Raw genomic sequence first — 18,846 nt, forward strand, 5'->3', positions numbered from 1 at the left:
GCGGCGTCCGCGCCTACCGGCTGCTCGAGCGCCGCCGCGCCCGCCAGGCCGCGCCCGCCGTCGCCGCCGCCGACGACTGAGGGCGGCCGCGGCCCCCACCGACGACCCCCTGACTGAACCGAGGGGCCGGTCCGAGCAGACCGGGAAGGACCCGCAGCGCCCGGGATGGGGCGGGGGGGAAACGGAGCCTAATTAAAAAAACCAGTATATTGAAACGCCAAGTGACGCACTGCGTTTTTCCTGGGAGAGGGGAGCAGAGAGCAATATTATCTTGTAATTTCACGACAGCAGAATCTACCTCAGCTCCGGTTTCTAAGGGAGCAGCAGGTTTCTAGGGCTCAGAAATACACAAAGGGGCAGATGGTTTGAACGATTTTATTTTCCCAAGATGAAACAAGTCGAACAAGTTTCTGAAGCATCTTTTAATCGGAGATAAGAGTAAACAACAGTATAAAATGGTAACAACTCAAGAAGTTTCCAAAGTTCTGCTCATGATTGACACAGGTCTTCCATTGCCCCAAAGTACCATTAAGTAAAAAAAAAAAAAAAAAAAAAAAAAAAAAAAAAAAAAAAGCAAAGCCTATGGTGCGGCTGCCTTTCCAGCCCAGTGATTCCTCCATACAGTTGCAAAATCAGAGCAGCAATAGTCACTTCTGTCTTGAAGTACAGACAAGCAGGACTGAAACATGTATTCTGTGGAAAGTTAAAAACAGCCCACCCGCACTGGCCCCCCCTGCTGAAGTCCTAGATTAGCCAGCTCTATCCAGTAGGTCTAGAAAAGTCTCCAAAACTTGCAACAGAAAAAAAATTTAAAAAGGCATGTATTGTGAGAGTTGTCTTAGGGGCAACAAGCAAAGCTCCCCCCCCCACCATTTCAGAAGGTTACAGCTAAGACTTCAGAGGGTCTCACAGCACCAAAATAGGCAGCAAACGCTAGCCTGGTCCCTCATGACAGCAGAGATAACGAGCTATAACCTCCTCAGCAGATAGCACCCCAATGGCAAGTCAGAACAATGGTTTTGGTGTAGCACAATCCAATTCAAAGCTTGTAGTCCAGGTCACTCACAGCAGGAGTGAGAAAAGTCTCTCTGCTACAGCCAGGGTAGCTTGGACTTGAAGACATGAGACCCTGCGTTCTCCGTGCTCCGAGTGGCTTCTGGAGCGCATCGAGGAAACATGCTGAACCTGCACGGGAGCAAACAGTCTTTGAAATGGCACCTTAACCTTCCTGCAGTCCACGGCCAGCCTAGTCCGCGCTTGTTCCATCTTGAGTTGATCCTAGTAAAAACCAGTTTATCACAAACAAAAATACTTCCGCAAATATCAATGGGACAACGATTTAAGTACAAAATGGCTTAAAATGAAATCTGCAGCTTTGTGTTTCCCCTAGTAATTGGCTTTATCCCTTCTGTCACATAAAGCCTCTGACTGGTCTGAATTGTGCTCATTTCAGATTTGCTGGAGGTTTCTGGGGAAGGGGTATCTTGATTAAAGATCACTTGGGAATGTGGAGCTCAACACATCTAGACATTTAAAGACAAGTTCGTGTTTGCTCAAGGCCAGCCCACAGTCTTACTCCTCTTCTGTCCACTGTCCACTAGCCACGTGGCCATTAATGCGGTTGGAGCCATTGCTCGAAGTGCTGAAAACTCCTTTTGTGCTGTTGGAAGTCACATCCTCCTCTTCAGAGCTGCTCTCTACATCGCTGCGGTCATCTTTTGATACCTAAACATTTCAGATGAAATTTGGAAGTGGGAAAGGGAGGAGGGAAGATGATACATTCACAGGAAACAGCAGTTAGAAGGTGGCGTCCATGGGATTAACCAGTCTCAGTCAGCTACAGTTACCTTCTACATTTGATTTTGAATCACTTCAAACTGATGAATAGGAGCTTGTAATCACATATCGAAGGCAAGACAAAAAAGCTGAAAGAGACAGTCTGGAAACACGGGTTCCATGTTCCAAATACTCTGTACATTTTAGGTGAAAGCACTACACTGTTTTTGCTCTCACCAGATCCACAGAGGACACTACAGATCTTTGGTTGTTCTTTTCTTCCAAGAGCTGCATTTAAGTTAGATAAAGGCTGCTTTTCCAAACAACAAATTCATTTTAAATTAACAGACTTTTCAGACACATCTGAATAATCAGTGGGTATGATGACAAAAAGTCTGTCCTGTAGAGAGTGGCTTTGATATTTCAAAATTAACCAGCTATATTTATCACATTACCAGGCTCACAAAGTGCCTCCCATTTTCACAGCTTGAGTTTCCATACACGAGAACTCTTCATTTATGAGCCAAACATGTTTGGACAGCGGGCTGCAGAACAAAGACAGCACCTAACGCCAGGTCAGGAACAGAACAAGGATCTCGGCCAACAGAGACCTATATCTGCTCTCTGCAGATTCATGTTTTCAGTTAAAAGACTGACTGAAAATCCAGCTGATTTGATTTCTATGTGGGGTCTGAACCTCTGAAAACACACCCAGGCACAGATCTGGCCAGGAGTCTGCACACTCTGCTGCCTGCCGCTCTCAGCGTGCCACGGGAGGGCAGTGTCCCAACACTGCAGAGCCAAGTGCACAACAAGGTGAAGGGAAGAGGCTGTAAACCCAACTCTAACTGCTAATAAGTACCTTGGTTGCTGGCTAAGTGCCAGAACCATAAACTCACTACTGCTGAGAAGAGACTGCCTGAATGGCACATGCTTTACATGCCCCAAGACAGGCTTCTCCACGCTTGTGTGTGTGCATCTAATAGGCCTCATTTACTTAATACGCAAGCATTTATTCTGTGGCTAGTGTATTTCCAAGCTGTGCTCGGGATTTAATTCTACTCTGCTTGCTTTGAGCTGGGATTATGGGTTTTGAACAGCACCAGACAGGAAGTTTTCAAACACAAAGGAAGATCTGGCAGAAAGCCAGGAGAAGTTAATGATTCCCAGGACGGGTTTTGACAGGCCTGCTGGATGTACTGACTTCTGCCTGTTGCCAAAACTTTGATATGTTTCACCACTCCCCTCCCATGCTGGAAGTTGAGAGGGTCACTGGAAGGAAGCAGAAATCCCTCGACATGTTTCCCATGTCTCAAAATTATTTGGGGAACAAGTGACTGTTCTATTCCTGTGCTTCTCACAAGAACGACTGGATTTCTGCTGTCCTCTTTCATTGAACAGAGTGTTAATGAGCACTAAAAACACCCAGGTATCAGAATTTTTAGCTGCGGGCCTATAGTAGAAAGATAAAAAGTCACACAGCCAGCTGACAGCAGATGAGAACAAACTGCAGGACCTGCTTTAACCTTTGGGAAAACCCGCATTTTAGCATACTGTCAGGACCAGCACTACGTCAACCAGGCAGACAAACGTTTTAAGAGAAGGCACAACCCATCTGAAGCCCCAAGACCATAGCTTTGCACTTGTCTCAGCCTGGAAACGGACACAGATATATTTCAGTGTACAAACAGGAGCACAGATTACACTTACATGCAAAGGATGAAATTGTCCAGCTCCAATCTGGCACAGAGAAAAGGAGTGAGAAAAGAATGAAGAGTACAGAGCTTAGAGTCCTGTCTCTGGCTAGGTCACCTGGTCAGGAGAGAAGCAAGGAAAGGAAAAAGATGTAGACCTCAAGATAAAGAAACAGCTACACAGACAGAAACTAAGACACTTGCAGTAGCAGCTGTAGGGGACAGATGATAAGATCACGTGCATACTCTGAAACATGCCTTCTTCTGACAATCACTGCACACACAACTGTGATATAAGTAATTTTCAAGGTTAGATTCCATGTGTAGGGGCATCTTAGAAGTCTAAAGCAAAATAAAGCAGAGCCATAGGAGAAGCTCGGATCTGAACACCAAACATCTGACAAAAATGGCATTTCTGCTAGCAAATCAGCTATCCTCTTTGGTAGCTCTGAAGGAAGCAGCTTCTCCCGCTGGGTTAGCTGTGTGTCAGATTAGTTTCTAGGCTGGCCTGCCCTGTCTCACGCTACTGCAGTTGAACTGCACCTTTTTGCTTGGTAAGTCAGGCTGCAGCAGCAGGATAACACTGTTCGCTCTTACGCCAGCATCCCATTAGCCCAGTGACAACCAGCAGGCTCTGCTGCGCTTCTGATGACTCTTCCTCCTCCGCATGCTGTAACTCGCTGCCTGGGCACGCACAGCCAGCCAGAAGCTCGTGTTTTTGCTTACAAGTGGAAGACACGGAATCCCCATCACAACCCAAGAACGAGTTGAGGTTGAAATGTTGGAAGTTGAAAAACATCCTGAATGATGGTTCAAAGAGCCTTCTGCCAGCTTAAATTTTGAACACAGCATGTAACAAATTATCACCATCACTATTATTACAACATCTGAATGCATCAGAAAATGATGATGTTTCCTGCATGACCAGAAGTGGGAGGGAAGCACCCCTGCCTTGGTTTACACCTGGCAACTGAGTCTGCAAAGCAACCAGGGTAAAACAACAACAACAAAAAAACCAAACTACACCCTACAAAGCATTCCTGATTCAAGTATCTCAGAGCGAGGACCATCCCTCGTGGGTCACGGAAGGGCCCACTTTCTTGGCTGCCACGATTCCTTCACAGAGCTTGTAGAAAAGAGGACGCACAACAGTCACCAGCAATCTTACCTTTCCCCGCACAAGGGCCTTGTAGGCAATGCGAATGATGAGATAAGACCAAATGATATGCAAGATCTGCAGGGTTATCAAAAGGCCATTGAATAGCCACCACGAAGGATAAGGGCCAATCAACTCCCAGCTTTCAAATAAGGTTGTATTCAAAATCCTAAAAGAGATGCAGAAACACATTAGAGATCGGCTGCTTGCTAACATGGCTTCCAGCTCTAAATTCAGATGACTGGCCAGATGCACAACAGCTTTGTATCTCTTTAAGCATCTGTTGCTTTTCTCCTGTCAGAGTGGCGATGCCTCTAGTCTTTTGCCAGAGTTAGGAGACAGGCCAGAGCTAATTAGAAACATTTGAACTGAGCAACAAATAGAAGATGTTCTACAATTTGGTTACATATACAGATCTGTTGCCAATTTCCTTCTCAACAGCATGAGCTTTTATAATAACTTTACAGGAAGTGATGTCAAACCGCACTGGCCATCAAAACAACCATCAACAAATTCATACTTGGGCGAACTTCACCCATATTTAAAGATCAGGAAGGAATTTTGCTCCCAGTAGGCCTCCCTCCCTATGTGCTATTCCCTTCCCTCAGATTTTTATAGATTTCTCCTGCCAAGTTGGAGGACTCGAAACTGCTTCGTGGACAAAGCATTGTGCATTCTTTCATTAATGCTTTGCTGCTGTTCTTGTCACTGCGATTTATTGCCAGTACTTAAGTAATTTGATAAACACTTTAGACTTTATGAAGTAGAGAGGTGTGGAGAGACCTTTAAAGATGCCATTAATTTCACATAGCTTTTAAGATTTCATAAGAAAAGAAAAATGAGCTCTCAAAGAAGAATCCAACTCCCCCACAAGATACAGCTACAGAAACAACTAATTCATAGCCAGTTTACAGTTCAATTACATGCAAATTCCAGAGGCCTGTTGATGTTTCATACTACTAATTAGGGAAAGGAATACGCATGAAATGAAATAGTGTCTGCAGTACCACAGAAAACTTGCTGAATTTCTCTGTAAAGTTGAGGAATTACATTACAGCCTGTGGAAAACACATTAAAGATTTACAGGCCTGCTCAGCAATAGCATGATGCAACAGCATCACCTCATGACAGACAACAGCAAGAAAAACAATGACAACTATCTCATCTGTCAGTGGAAGGCAGCCTATGGAGACACAAGTACCAAAGTTATTCCCTATCCGGATTCCTTTAATGCATTTACTGGAAAACAAGTGGGAGCTTTAATTGCAATCCTGATACCAAAATGTAAATTGAGCACTGTTTCCCCCACCTTCAAGGCACTCAGGACAAATGGAAACACAGCTGCCCATTGCCCATGAAATAAATATACAGAGCAAAACCAAAACAAACTGAATAATAATCAGCTGTAGCCAAATTTTCAAAATATCCTTTCAACAGAAACACCTAGACAATACGTCATCACCAGGAAAACCTCACCAAGCCTGACCTGTTGGGGTGAGAGGGAATCTCGTTATAGGATGATGAGCTATAAGCCATTTAGCCAGGCTTTTACCTCCAAGAAACCCAAGACCTATTTCAGGCTCCAAACAATCAAGGCACAAGGATAGGACAAGAGTGTTATAAGAAATCAGAAGAGGCAGTGATGACTAAGCCAGATACTCAGAAATCAAATTTACCTCAGGAGACCATGCCTCATTTGTAACTCTATTTCCAAAACGCCTTAAAAATCAAGGGAAACAAACTACTCTCGAGTCTTCCAGAACAGCCACCAGCTGACTCAGCTCCAGCTAATAAGCACTGTCATCACTTTGCAGTAAGAGGAGAGGGGGCAGCTGCACTTTAGGATTCTAATCACTTTTCACATTCCCTCGACTGACTGTTGAGAGGTTTCTTCACATACCTAGTTCCAAACTAGGATTGCTCGAAACAATATTTACGTTGTCTGCAGCTTCAGGCTGCCTTGAGGGACGGGCTGTAATGCTTGCAAGACATCTTAATACACAGCCTTTGCTTAAAGGATTGGAAGAACAAACAAGACTTTACAGCTCAAGGTGCTTACCAGAAAGGATAAATGCCCAGCCGCGTAACAATGAATACAACACCAAAGAGCATGAAGAAAGCATCACACAGACGCTGGTACTTGGCATAATTGGCTAGCTTTGCAGCCTAAAAGAGACGAGAAACATTAAAGCATTTATTCCCTTTGTGCACTCATGTAATTACCAGGCTGTAGAGCTCTGATACTCTCAAACCATCACATTTCTAAGCAGTTTGGAACATTTAAGGATTATTCTTAGCACTAAAGCAGTTATGAGGAAAAGCTGACAAGGCAGGATCAGCAGCACAAGTTTTATGGCATGTTTAATGCTGTTTATCCAGAATGGGAAAGTCAGCTTGCTCCCCTGAGACCGCACGAGCATTAGGTACACAAAGATTAGAAAGGAAACATCAAGCAAACTCACCTCTAAAAAGAAATCTGATGCATCATGCAGGCACAGCACCAGAGTCCCAACCCGCACCATATTATTCATATAAGAGAATGTGATGAGTCCAATCGTAGCCAAATGATGCACAAACATGATCAGGAAGTCCTGGAAGCAGAAAAGTGAACGAAGAACCTTTAGCTGTCAAACAAACACAAAGGTTTGAAACAGAGCCACAGAACTGACTAACTGGGGTCATAGAATTACTTCAGTTCAGACTTTGACTCCGCTTTTATATAAAACACAGCTCATCATGCAGGAACACCCATCATCACTAGAGGTTCCAGAAAGGTCTCAGTCCCAACATTTGTGCTCCTGTGAAGTCAAAGCTCCGCAAACACGGGCACAGCACAAGTCTCCCTGGCACATACACACGCAGTAGAAGTAAGTATGGCTGCAAACCCCACTGAAAAGACTGACAGGACAAGGTATGATCCTTATTTTTGGCTCCTTTTGGTTTTACAGACATATTGCTGATCCTTTTAGATCTTGGCACAAATTTAAGTACACTGCTGTTACTGTTGTCAGTTTGCAAAAGCCTGCCAGAGCACAGCAGGCAAAGAGCACGAGATAGTCCAACAGCAAGAACTAGACCACTACGTTAAAAAAGAAAATGGTACTACGCACATACATTCAGGGCTCTTTTTCAGCTGCACCCCTGCGTGCAACACTTGCACTCCCTATCGGTGTCTTGCCATGTTTGCAGTGGGGAACGTAGTCCACTTTGTTAAAGTCAGAGTACAAAATTAAATGTTATAAATGGTATCATAGATGCTGTTAATCCCTCCCTTCCTGTAGCTCCAAGATCTCCTGCAGTACCTGCCTCACCCGCTAATATTTCGATACAAAACAAATCCCAGACAAGCTTTTCTTTTTGAACAGTTAATGCAAAAATTGGGATAATTTACTACTTTGTGGTTTGCGTAACAGAAGCAATAAACCATGGTTTACTATGAACTGTTTTCAACAGTAATAACATGCCAAATCTTAGAGCAGCACAATGTAATTAGATTCTATCAGTCATTACCAGTCATCGTTCTGCTACACACATGGCTGAAGCATTACTTTCCAAAAAACCATTTATTATTGCTTTAGTGTTTGCCATTCGCTCATCCTGCTCAGCAAGCTAATGCTCAGAGTATCTTATTTTCATGTTTTCTTGCAAGCCCTCAGTCTATTTTTATGCAGTGATTTGATCAACTGTTTATTGGGAGGTATTGAGTGATTCCTTCTTTCCTGGGAAGGTGAAAAGGACTCTCAAGGAGACACAGGTTACATACCAGGCTTGCCCCCCCCTTTCCCCCAGGACTGTGTAACGACTACAGCAGGAGGCAGGCTACAAAAAGATGCGAGTGAGGAGGAAGGTATAGTTATTACTGTGCTTCAGCTTTCCTGGCCAGGCACACTGACATTTTCTGTTAGTCTTATGTATTTAGCAAAGTGGTTAGTGCAATTCTGGTTAATCTCACCTTCCGTTTAATGTCTGTAAACTGAGAAAACATGAGAGACCAATAGAAGGCCAGCTCCAAGATATAGTAATAATAAAGCCTGGATGTTAGAGGCTGGAAAACAAACAAACATAGCACAGTTAAAAGACAAAGTACTTCAAAATTTACATTAAAATCCACTTTTTCCTTCCTTCCTTCCCATCCCACTCTGTTCCTCCAGAATGCTGAGGCATAAGTTAAAAGATCCAGAATTAAGGTTTAGTAAAAACAAGCTTAAGCAACAGAAATCTTAATGTGCACTTAGTCACACAAATGTGTGTGTCTGAACTTTATTCTAAAGGAGTAAGATTCACTTGTCCATGTTTACAACTCCTACTGCAGCCTCTTCGATTAGGAAAACTAGACACTAAAACAGACTGGTTGGCCTCTGTACAACTATACTTCCTGCATAAAGGCAAAAAGAACATCATAAATAAGTTACTAGTATAATTTTATGTGTAAAATTCACTTTTAATAATCTCAGCAGCAATTAAATATACAATGAATGTGAACTGAGTCAGTTCTATCTGAGGATAGGATGCTGCTGACAGCCCTAAACCAGATTTGAAGATATAAAGAGCAAAATGCCATCTTTGTACCTTCCAAAAAGGATGGCCATTCACTAACTAGAAAGCTTACCATGCTGCAGCCTGTGCAGCATCCACTCCACAGAAAGTGAGAAGCATTCAAGTCTACTGAGTTTCAATCTGCTATCATTAATGAAAAATAAAAACTGGAGCTGTGCAAAAGATTTGAATCTAATAAGTGTTTATCTCCTACCTGAAAAGGGTAGTTGTACCAGCACTGTCGTGTGTCCCAAAACCAGGGTGCCTAAAGGGGAGAACAAAGTTATTACTCTGCTAGATTTTTTTCTGCCCTATCACCTACAGTATTGTTCCACAGAAATTTCCTCTTGATTCTACCATCCATGCTAAATTTATTCTAAGACATCATAGGGATTTAAAATATTCTTTCTGTAGCCAAAAGCAAGCTATAATACACATGGAAATTCCAAGAATAAAGATCTAATACTAATGACTCAGAGAGATTAATATGGGGAAAGAGGAGAGGAAAAAAAAGCAGCAGCAGAAGGAAAAAAGCAGGTTTCTCCTATTCTGGGGTAACTGGACAAAGAAAGTTTCTAATATTTTCATAAGACCAGATTTTAGAGGAGCTTAGAAGCTTTCCTGTACTGTCAAGAAGGTCTTTAAAAGGAAACCTAAGGATCTTAAGTAAGGAAACAAAGATGACCATCACCACTAAACCTCTGTTGTTTTAAGTTAGGTGCAAGCACAGGAGAAGAGGCATGGGTAATCAAACCTCCTAAATTTCAGCAAGACAGACACAGTCCAGTACCATGCCACACAAAACAGAAAAGGTAGGGGGGACAACTCACCGACCAGAGAAACCTGATTCCATATAAAAATATACTTAAATAAAATGTAAATCTCCACCTGGAAACAGAAATAAAAATAAGATTAAAATAAAACATATTAAACAGAAACAGCTTCTGGTTAATATTTGTCATAAAAACTGGAACAACTGTTAAAACAATCAAATCTGACACCTGAAAAGTATTCACCCAACAATTTGTAATTCTCCATTTGTAACCTTTTTCTGTAAGAATAAACCTATTTAAGAATTTTCACACCACACTAGTTCACATCAACAGCCAAGTTTGAGATAAAGTTCAGAGTGAATGCGCATTGTTCATATGCTTTAATATACAGTATCAAGATAACAAGAAAAGCTGTTGTTATCCAGAAGGTATCCTAATACATGTATTTATCCCTCTTACCTTGTGGCTTTAAGTAGACAAAATCATACTGGGGGGGAAGAATTAATATGAAGAAAATTACTAGAAAGGAAAGAAACCAGCACAGAAGAAATAACAAGTCAGGAAAAAATATTCAGATGCTACCACGCTAACAGAGGCAACTGGAGTACTGAGAAAGAAACAAAGAACAAAAGAATGAACTGAAATGAAAAGAACAGGAATCCAAGAAGCACCTGTATAAAAGTACATACATCACTGCATAAGTCATGAGGACAGTCTGTCCGGGAAAAACACTGATCTACAACATAACTGTGCGGACAGCAGACTTAAGTATAATTATTCAAGTTGTGCACACGCACCTGCATACATGCACACACACAGGCCCACTGAAGCGTTACTGTCGGCATCACGGATACAATACACTATCTAGAGCTGCTCATCACTGACAGTTAGACAGGAATAAGTCCTGTACAGGTGTTCTGGGTACTCACACACTCAAACAAAATACATTAAAACACTGCTTTCTAAAAAGCCCTCCCGATTTCCTCCATTTTCCTATATAAGAACTTATCTCCGCCAGCCAACCCCAAGACACTAAGTTAGCAGCTGATCACAATTTCAGTTAGAAAAGAAAACATACAACTGGAGCTCTAAGGTGAAGCCAAATCCTGGCTTCCGCACAAACATACATGCTCTCACAAAATTTAGTGAGGGTGGTGGGTTTGTCCTGGTTCCTCCGATGACGAAACCAGCGCTGGATCTTTCGAACATCCCAGTCTAGCTGCTTTGACAAGCCTTCTAACCTTTTTCCATCTGGAGACTGAAGGAAAATAAAACAAGTGTCATTTCTCCTACTTCTCAATCTGCCTTCAGTCTGAGATTCTTCTCCTCTATACAGTAGAAATGATGCACAATTAACAAAAAAAAAAAATCATACAAGGAAGGCATTATATACACAATTTTATAAGCAGGAACCTGTTACCACAGATACTCATTCAAGTTTAACCTCCGCATATCACTGACTACTTCATTATTCAGAATGCTTTTGGATTAACATTTCCTCATCTATTTTGTCATTTGACAGTACATTATTACACAAAATGCAATTGTTCTGTTTCTTAACTTGGGGGAGAAGTTTTTAAAATGTTCTGTCCTACCCGTTAAAACTTGCATACCAACTCAAGTAGTCCAGAATTCAAGAAGATCAAAGCTGAATGTGTTTAAGGCTTGCTACTCACTGTGAAGTTTCCTTAAACTTTAAAGGTTTGGGGTTTAACATACAAAATGTTTGCATATTCCAAAAGGGCACCATACAGATGGTGATGTTTCTGTTATTGCTTTTAAACTTTACAAATAAAATTAAATTTGAAAACTGAAATAACTGTACGATACAGAATATATCATTGTTCTCTGACAGGGAACTGTATCGGTAGTTTATCTGTTTGAATAATGACATAAATGGATTTATAAGTGCAGACAAAGTGAACAAAACCTGATAACTACCTCTAAAATGGCCCAGTGCTGAGGTAAGCCATGTTAGTGTCAGACAAGCTCTGCCAGGGAGCTCTTACAACTGAAAGATGATAAACACATTTTACTACTTGAGTTACATACAGACCCAAAAAGCTATGCAGAACGCTGATTTAATAAAGAGTCACCAGACCTTTCAGCTGAAAAGTAGAGTAATCTGCCATTCGATTTTGAATATTGAAACCACAACAACTTTCCTGTAATTCTATCACAACCAGATTTCTCTCCTCTTAACTAAACTGTAAAGGTTCAGGCTACTTGATACTTCTGCATTGCAAGTGAACCTGCCTCCAAAAAAAAAAAGAAATCCAGCTTATTTACAGAGCTCCAATTTCAGAACAGCAATGTAATCTTTCCTCTGCATCGGTGCCACCCTACCTGCTGATTCTCCAAATCCAAGCCAACAGCGGACGCAAGCACAGCAGTATAGTTAATGCAGCCCTGTTTTTACGAGCTAGTTAAATTTTGCACAGCATGCTTCCTCCTGGGTTTCCTAAACATTAATTTCAAGGACATCCCCTACATAAAAGTTCTCCCCAGAAATGACATCAAATTATAAGGGCCTTTCAGTTCCAAATACCTCAAAACGTTACACTCCCATGAGCTAAATTTTACTAAGGTTTTTATAGGATTTCTCTTCCATTCACCGAGCACTTTATCTGCTCCACTCAGAATGAAGTTCAGCATCACCAGATCAAAACATAAAACCTTCCATTTCATTATCTTTAATGAAAATCTATCATACTGTTAGTGTTGATTTAACCGCCAACATTCAATAGAGGACAGTGTAGCACTGTCATTCCAGAGTGAAGGAGCACTGTCAGCTTACGCTAAGCGAGAGAATGGCCATAAGAAACAATCAAAAGAAATACCTATTGTCAACATTAAATGTCCTACCCTTTATCAGGGCACACTTCCATTGACTGAATGGCTTTCCTTCTATAACTGGCTTCTACTGTGACAGCTGTTATCCAATTCCACAGTAGACAGCAAAAATAAGAGGGAGGCATGCACACAACTGGCCAGTAAGACCAGCAAAGCAACAGCCCTCAAGAGAGTAGCACCTTTCCAATAGGAAGCAAAAGGCATTAGGAAATTTTTTACTAAAGGAAGAACTACCACCTGTTACAGGAGTTACAACCTGGACAGAAAGCCAGAGAACTAAAGGGAAAGAGACTCACATCTTCCTATCAAGAGAACTTTTCTCGTTCAAAAAAATCTGTTTGTAAAAGCGCAGGTCAGGCATGAAGAGAATTTACTTTGCTACAAGAAAGAAGACATGTCAGAGGCAGAGTATACACAGAAGGAGCATGTTCCCTGTGCACACACACTGTGAAACGTGTTTCTCTAGAACTAGAGAAGTAGAAAACAGAAAGAAACAAGCTCTTTCTTACAAGCCTTCACTTCTAGCAGAATCTGAAGCGTGACTCACCTTAGTGATGGATGTAAACACTTTCTCTAAAATTGCATTGGGCTGAGCTCTGTGAGGTCCACTGTCTTGAATGCCAAGGTTTATGGCACATGGCTTTGCAATAAACCTGAAAGAATTCCAGAGAAAGAGCTGGATTAAAATAAGATACATATTTCCCTCCTCTTTGCCAAATAACAATGACCCTGACTTGTCACAAACTGCCAAACCTATCCAAGAGGCTTTTGAAGGTCTCCATTCATTTTGCTCAAAGAAACCTCTGCAGGGCCACAAACGGCGCAAGGCTTCACAGGTGAGGTAATATCCTTTATTAGTCCAGCTGGTAACCGTAAACAGCACATGTAGTACACACATCTCCTAAACAGGAGGATTAAAGCTTAAGGCCCTTGGTTGCAGGACCAGGATGCCTTCCCCCAAGTGATTCACAGTACTCAGAAAGGAAACAGCAGATCGCTGGCGAGAGCCCTCTGTGAACATAACCACCAGGGCCCTTGTGGTACTACAAACAAAATGCCTCATTTCCAGAAGGCTTCTGGAGGTCACAGAGCTGCAAAAAAGGGGAAGTTCAAGTGACAGTTTCTAAAGGACACAGACATCCTTTTTTTCCCCTTTGGAAAATGAAACTAAGTGGCAGGGAGAGTGGGAAAGATGCAAGAAGCACTCAGCCTAAAAGCCCCAAGATCCCAGCATCTCCTTCGACCCCGTATGCAACATGGATTCCAAAAGCTGATCTAACGCTCTGTGAATTTCAGAGCACAGATGCTTTCTCCTCTAAGAGGCATTGAAAAGACAACCATTTTTGCAACTCAAATGAAGATATACATATTCAAAAATAATTAGCATTGCAGTATCTTAGTGCCAAACTGGCCATGAGATTAAAAAAAAGCATGTGTTACTGGAATATGTAAATAGTTTCCCCTCCTATCGGAGGACAAGGATTGCAAAGAGCAGCAAAATTAAAAAAAAAAAAGATGAATTTGAGAGCAAAGAACTTGTTAGACGAGTAATAGACACTGTGACTCCATAACCCTAAGTTTCACTGTCCTGCCCTTCAGTTTCTTCACATGCACTGTGCATTTCAACAGCCATGGGGGGGGAGGAAAGGGTGATTTCCTTTTAATTCAGCTCTTCCTAGCTCAAAAGGCTTACTGCTTCCTCTGCGAGCTATACCACCAGCCAGGAATTGCGCTATGATATTATAAAACACTTGGCCAGACCCCCATAAAAGTCTACCTCTTTATAATCTTCCTTCCTACAGGATACACCACTGCAACAATAACTAAGTACGCACATGTAATCACAGGATGTGAAATATTTTTATTTCACTTTGTGGGTGACACTGCTTACAGCCCTATCAGAAAAATGATCCAGAGCTGGCCTAAAGTTTGGATCATTTTCCTCACACAAGAGAGAACACCTGAAAATCTGCAAATCCACCCATTCAATTAATTTCTTATTCAGGAGATCCTTTTTTGTTTTAAGAGTAGGCAAAAAGAAGAATCAATTGTTAAGAAACTCATATTGATCTATAGAAAATTTTGGCATTATCTTAGAATTCAAAGCTTGATGCAGCAAGAAAAAGATACAGAAATAAGTAGAAAAAGCTCACTTTGAGACATAAGGATTAATTAAAAAAAATAAAAAGCCAAAACTTTGTACAAAACTACTCCTGAGTAGTAGGCTTCCTTCTCTAGAAGGCTTCAGGAAAAAAAAAAGCAACTGTTTAGGGAAATCAGAAGTGACCAAAAAAAAAACCCACACAAAAAAACCCAAGAGTAAGCCACAGGTTACAGATACACAACAGGTCTCGAGTTACTCAATCAAGCATGGAGGTGACCAAAGAGCAAAACAATAAAACCCCACAAACAATTCTAGGTGCACAGCAGCGGACAAACACCAACACAAGCAAATAAATAAAGCCACAACAACGGAGGTAGCCCCAGCCGTAGAAACGGGAAGGAAAAAGGATGGCAGCAATGGATTTCATGACTTTTAAGGAAGTCTAACCGAACGCCGTAACGTAGCTTCTCCAACTCTAGTAGTGGCATCGTGCGAGGGGGCTGGAAGTCACCGCTGTCTTTCGACAGGGCTTCCTGGCGAGCTATGAATAGGGGCTTTACCCGGACCAGGCCCGCCTGGCTCACGCTCACGAGTCCGCCGAGCAGAGCACACCGCACGCTCCCTCCGCAGCTGTGGGGCCAGCTGCCGCCTCGGAGGCTGACGGGCATCCCACAGAGAAAATAACCTGCCGAACAATAGGAGTTAAGCCTGAAAAAGGTTGCCCAGAATTGGAAAGGTTGAAGAATTTCTGTCCTTGGAGATATTCAAAACAACAGAACAAGACCGTGAGGAACTCGATTTAAACAAAACGTTGGCCCTGCTTGAGGCGGCGGTTGGACGTGATCTCCAGAGGTCCCCTCCAACCTAGATTATTTTATGACTCCATAAAAATCTTTTAATTGCAGCAATTATTCCCAAGGTCGAATTTCTGCCGCACCCTTCCAGCAAGGAATTATCTACATTTACACACTTATATTGTTATTTTCTGAACAAGGATCTGCTCACTGGCTGAACTTATACCTATTTAACTACCTTTCGCATGCTGGTTACTGAGATAGACTGACTTGTAACTGACACAGATTTTCAAGTACCCAGGTATCATATACTATAACAAGTATCTACTTCGCAAACCTAACTTCAAGATCCTTCTTTATGGAACACTCAAGTTTGTCTAGTAACCGCCTATAAGATTTATGATGCCTGCACATCCTGGAGTCAGCTGCACTCAAACTTAGAGCCCATCTCTTTATAACCTCTCACTTTCACTGTATTAAGAACAGACCTGCTCCTTCCACAACTGGCACCGATTTCCCAGACAGACCTGATGAAGTAACAGCCAGAACCACATTTTTGCCAGAGTGAACACGAGCTGCAGATCCTCTCTCTGACCCGTGGAGTGACAAGAATGTCGACTAGTGAAGACGCATTCCAGCGTAATCACAAGCACATCATATGAGAGCCAGGCTCCAGGTTTTCCCAGATACCTGGGAATTTTTTTGTGCCTGCAGTGGGAGAAGACGTGTAGGGGGAAATAACAGCCAGTATAGCCGAGAAAAAATGAAAACGGACAGAGCTGTAGGCAGAAGCCCATCTTCATCTTATCTGCACAAAAATCCCCTCCTGCAGCTGTGAGTCCTGCCTCATCTCTGTACTCCTCACACACTATTCCCCACGTACAATCAACTCAAGGAAGATTTTACTGACATCCTGATGCAGAGGTTAATTTACAGTAGCATCCACTAACAGAAATACGTCTCAATGTAACAAGTCATTCCACGAGGGGGAAAAAGCACTTCCTCACACTGAAGACCTGCTGCAAAAGGAAAGGAGGAAAGAGAGGAAAGAAAGAAAAGCTAAAACAAAAGAGCTGCAAAAGTATATAATTCAAGTTCTGAGTCATCAAGTCCACACAAGCCAATCGTGTGTCAAGGAAGCAATTTGACTTAATCATCCCCAAGGCCTGTACAGGGTATGTGCACAATGGGATTTTATTAGACAAATCTGAATTTTTATGACATGTTCAAAAGGGCAGAAGGAAAGAGCATTTCTTAAAAAAAAAAAAAAAAAAAAAGTATGGTCTTTAAAATAAACACACTAGAAATGGCCCTAGGCATTATTCTTACAATCTGCTTTTACTTCAGGATACAGTTGCGGAGATGCTCTATAGCAAAGACAGCTGAAGAAAAGGAAACAACCCTCTCAGCAACCAGGTCATGGTCTCGAGGCTTCCCTGTGTAGGAGGAAGACTTAATTTAGGGAGGAGTCCCATGAAAAATTAACACTGCAAGAGGAATTTCACAAGCCAGAGAACACAGCGTAGACATTACAAGGACAAAACAAGCGTTATCAGGAGGACTATCTGATCGAGCTCAGTAAGATGCGCTGCATCTCTACAAATGTCTCATGCTCCAGAGAAAAGAGATTCTTTTGCGCTTCTTCCCAGAGCTAACGTACCTGGACGTATCGGGTCTGAGGGGAGCGAGGACACCTTCCATCCCGATCCCCGCAACATCCCTGTCGGGGGAATGTTCCCCCTCGCAGCTCCCTTTCCTGGTCTGCTGGCGAGCAGGGACACTTGGCCAAGAGCAGCACCAGCACTCCAGGCTAGGATGACATTTTGGCACTGCCACGTATCTCTGTGCTCCTCAGTCCTCTGCACTGGTTTGAGCAGAGAATAGTTCTCTGAAGCTTGGGGGGATTTTTTGAGGGGGGGTTGCAGGAAGATAAGATGGAAGGAAAAAAAAAAAAAAAGCACCTTTCAAATTTCTGCCCTTCTCTGCTTACCTGCTTCACGTTTTTCTCCACAGGTCTCCTGTCTTTTTACTCTGCCCTAGTCCCCTCCTGTTTAATCTCTGAAAGCTTGGGGAAAAAAATGTGTTCCTTACAAGAAGTCTGCAAAATAAAACTGACTGGATTCCTGCTTTGTTTATAGCCCTTTTCACACTTAGAAACGTTCCAGCCCTTTCTGTGTAGGCTTTTAAGATCAGATAAGTCTCTAATGAACCGGTTCGACAGCAGCCCAAGGTGTTTCCAGCCTGCCTCACCTAACGGTCTCCGTGAACGAGGGCCCTGCTGGGGAGGCCGGGCGCGGCCGTGCGGCCTGTCGCGCAGGTGCCGCTCCGGAGCTCCGGGACGGGGCGGGCGAACCTCCGTCCCAGGCCTGAGCCCGCCGCCCCCAGCGACGCAGAAGCGCCCTGCGAAGAGGCAGGAGGGTCCCGCCGGGGCCTCGCAGCGCGCGGTGACCGGTTTTCTAGGGTTACGCGATGCTCCGCGTCCACGGACACGCGCGAAAGCGGCAGCCCGGCCCGCCCGGGGAGGCCTCGGCGGCTCGGCCTCGGCGCTGCCCGGGCACCGCTCGGCGGCCCCTTCCCGCCGCGCCCGTTGCTAAGAGACACCGGCGGCCCCGCGCCGCGCTGCCGCCGCCGCCGCCGCCGCCCCCCTGAGGCGGGGGCGGGCCCGCGCTCACCTCTCGAAGAGCAGCCGCACGGCGAAGATGCCGAGCGCCAGCGGGAAGGCGGAGAGGACGTGGCCGGCGCGCGGGTACTGCAGCCCGCTGCCCGGCGGGCCCGGCTCCCCGGCCAGGTCCGCCCACGTCACGTTGTGCGGCAGCCAGAACCGCTCGTTCCAGAACCAGGCCCGCAGCACGGCCGCCGCGGCCGCCGCCATCTTCCGCCGCCGCCGCCGCCTCCTCCCACCCCCCCCCCCGCCCGGCGGCCGCTGACTGAGGCGGCCACCGCAGCCCACAGCGGGGCGGTGCTGCCGCGCCGCGCATGCGCCGCGCCGCTGGGCGGGGCCCGCGGTGGGCGGGGCTACCGCTGCGCCACGCCCCCCCCCTCAGCGGACCGTTAGCTGGGGGCAGGCGCACTGCTGGGCGGGGGGAGGGGGCGGCGCGCGCGCTGCGCGCCTCAGAGCTCGCTGAGGGGAGAGCGGCGCCTCAGGCGCGTCGTGGCTGCT

General features: G+C 44.2%; 1 protein-coding gene across 2 annotated transcripts; it reads right to left on the minus strand.

Annotated features, from left to right (window-relative positions):
- Window positions 1–359: 359 nt before the first annotated feature.
- CERS5 (ceramide synthase 5) lies at window positions 360–18,611 on the minus strand. Of its 2 annotated transcripts, none has more exons than XM_064498452.1 (10): window positions 18,359–18,611; window positions 13,336–13,441; window positions 11,063–11,193; window positions 9,993–10,050; window positions 9,377–9,427; window positions 8,579–8,671; window positions 7,089–7,217; window positions 6,686–6,792; window positions 4,639–4,795; window positions 360–1,725 (listed from the first exon to the last, which is right to left on the minus strand). In XM_064498452.1, exons 1-10 carry the CDS (start codon window positions 18,556–18,558, stop codon window positions 1,573–1,575), a joined length of 1,185 nt encoding a protein of 394 aa, XP_064354522.1. In that variant the 5' UTR covers window positions 18,559–18,611; the 3' UTR covers window positions 360–1,572. The 2 variants fall into 2 exon arrangements, with proteins under 2 accessions (XP_064354522.1, XP_064354524.1); XM_064498454.1 differs by lacking the exon at window positions 360–1,725 and adding an exon at window positions 3,531–3,588.
- Between the last annotated feature and the right edge of the window lie 235 nt (window positions 18,612–18,846).

The sequence above is a fragment of the Dromaius novaehollandiae genome, chromosome 28, assembly GCF_036370855.1.
Source record: "Dromaius novaehollandiae isolate bDroNov1 chromosome 28, bDroNov1.hap1, whole genome shotgun sequence".
Classification (NCBI taxonomy): domain Eukaryota; kingdom Metazoa; phylum Chordata; class Aves; order Casuariiformes; family Dromaiidae; genus Dromaius; species Dromaius novaehollandiae.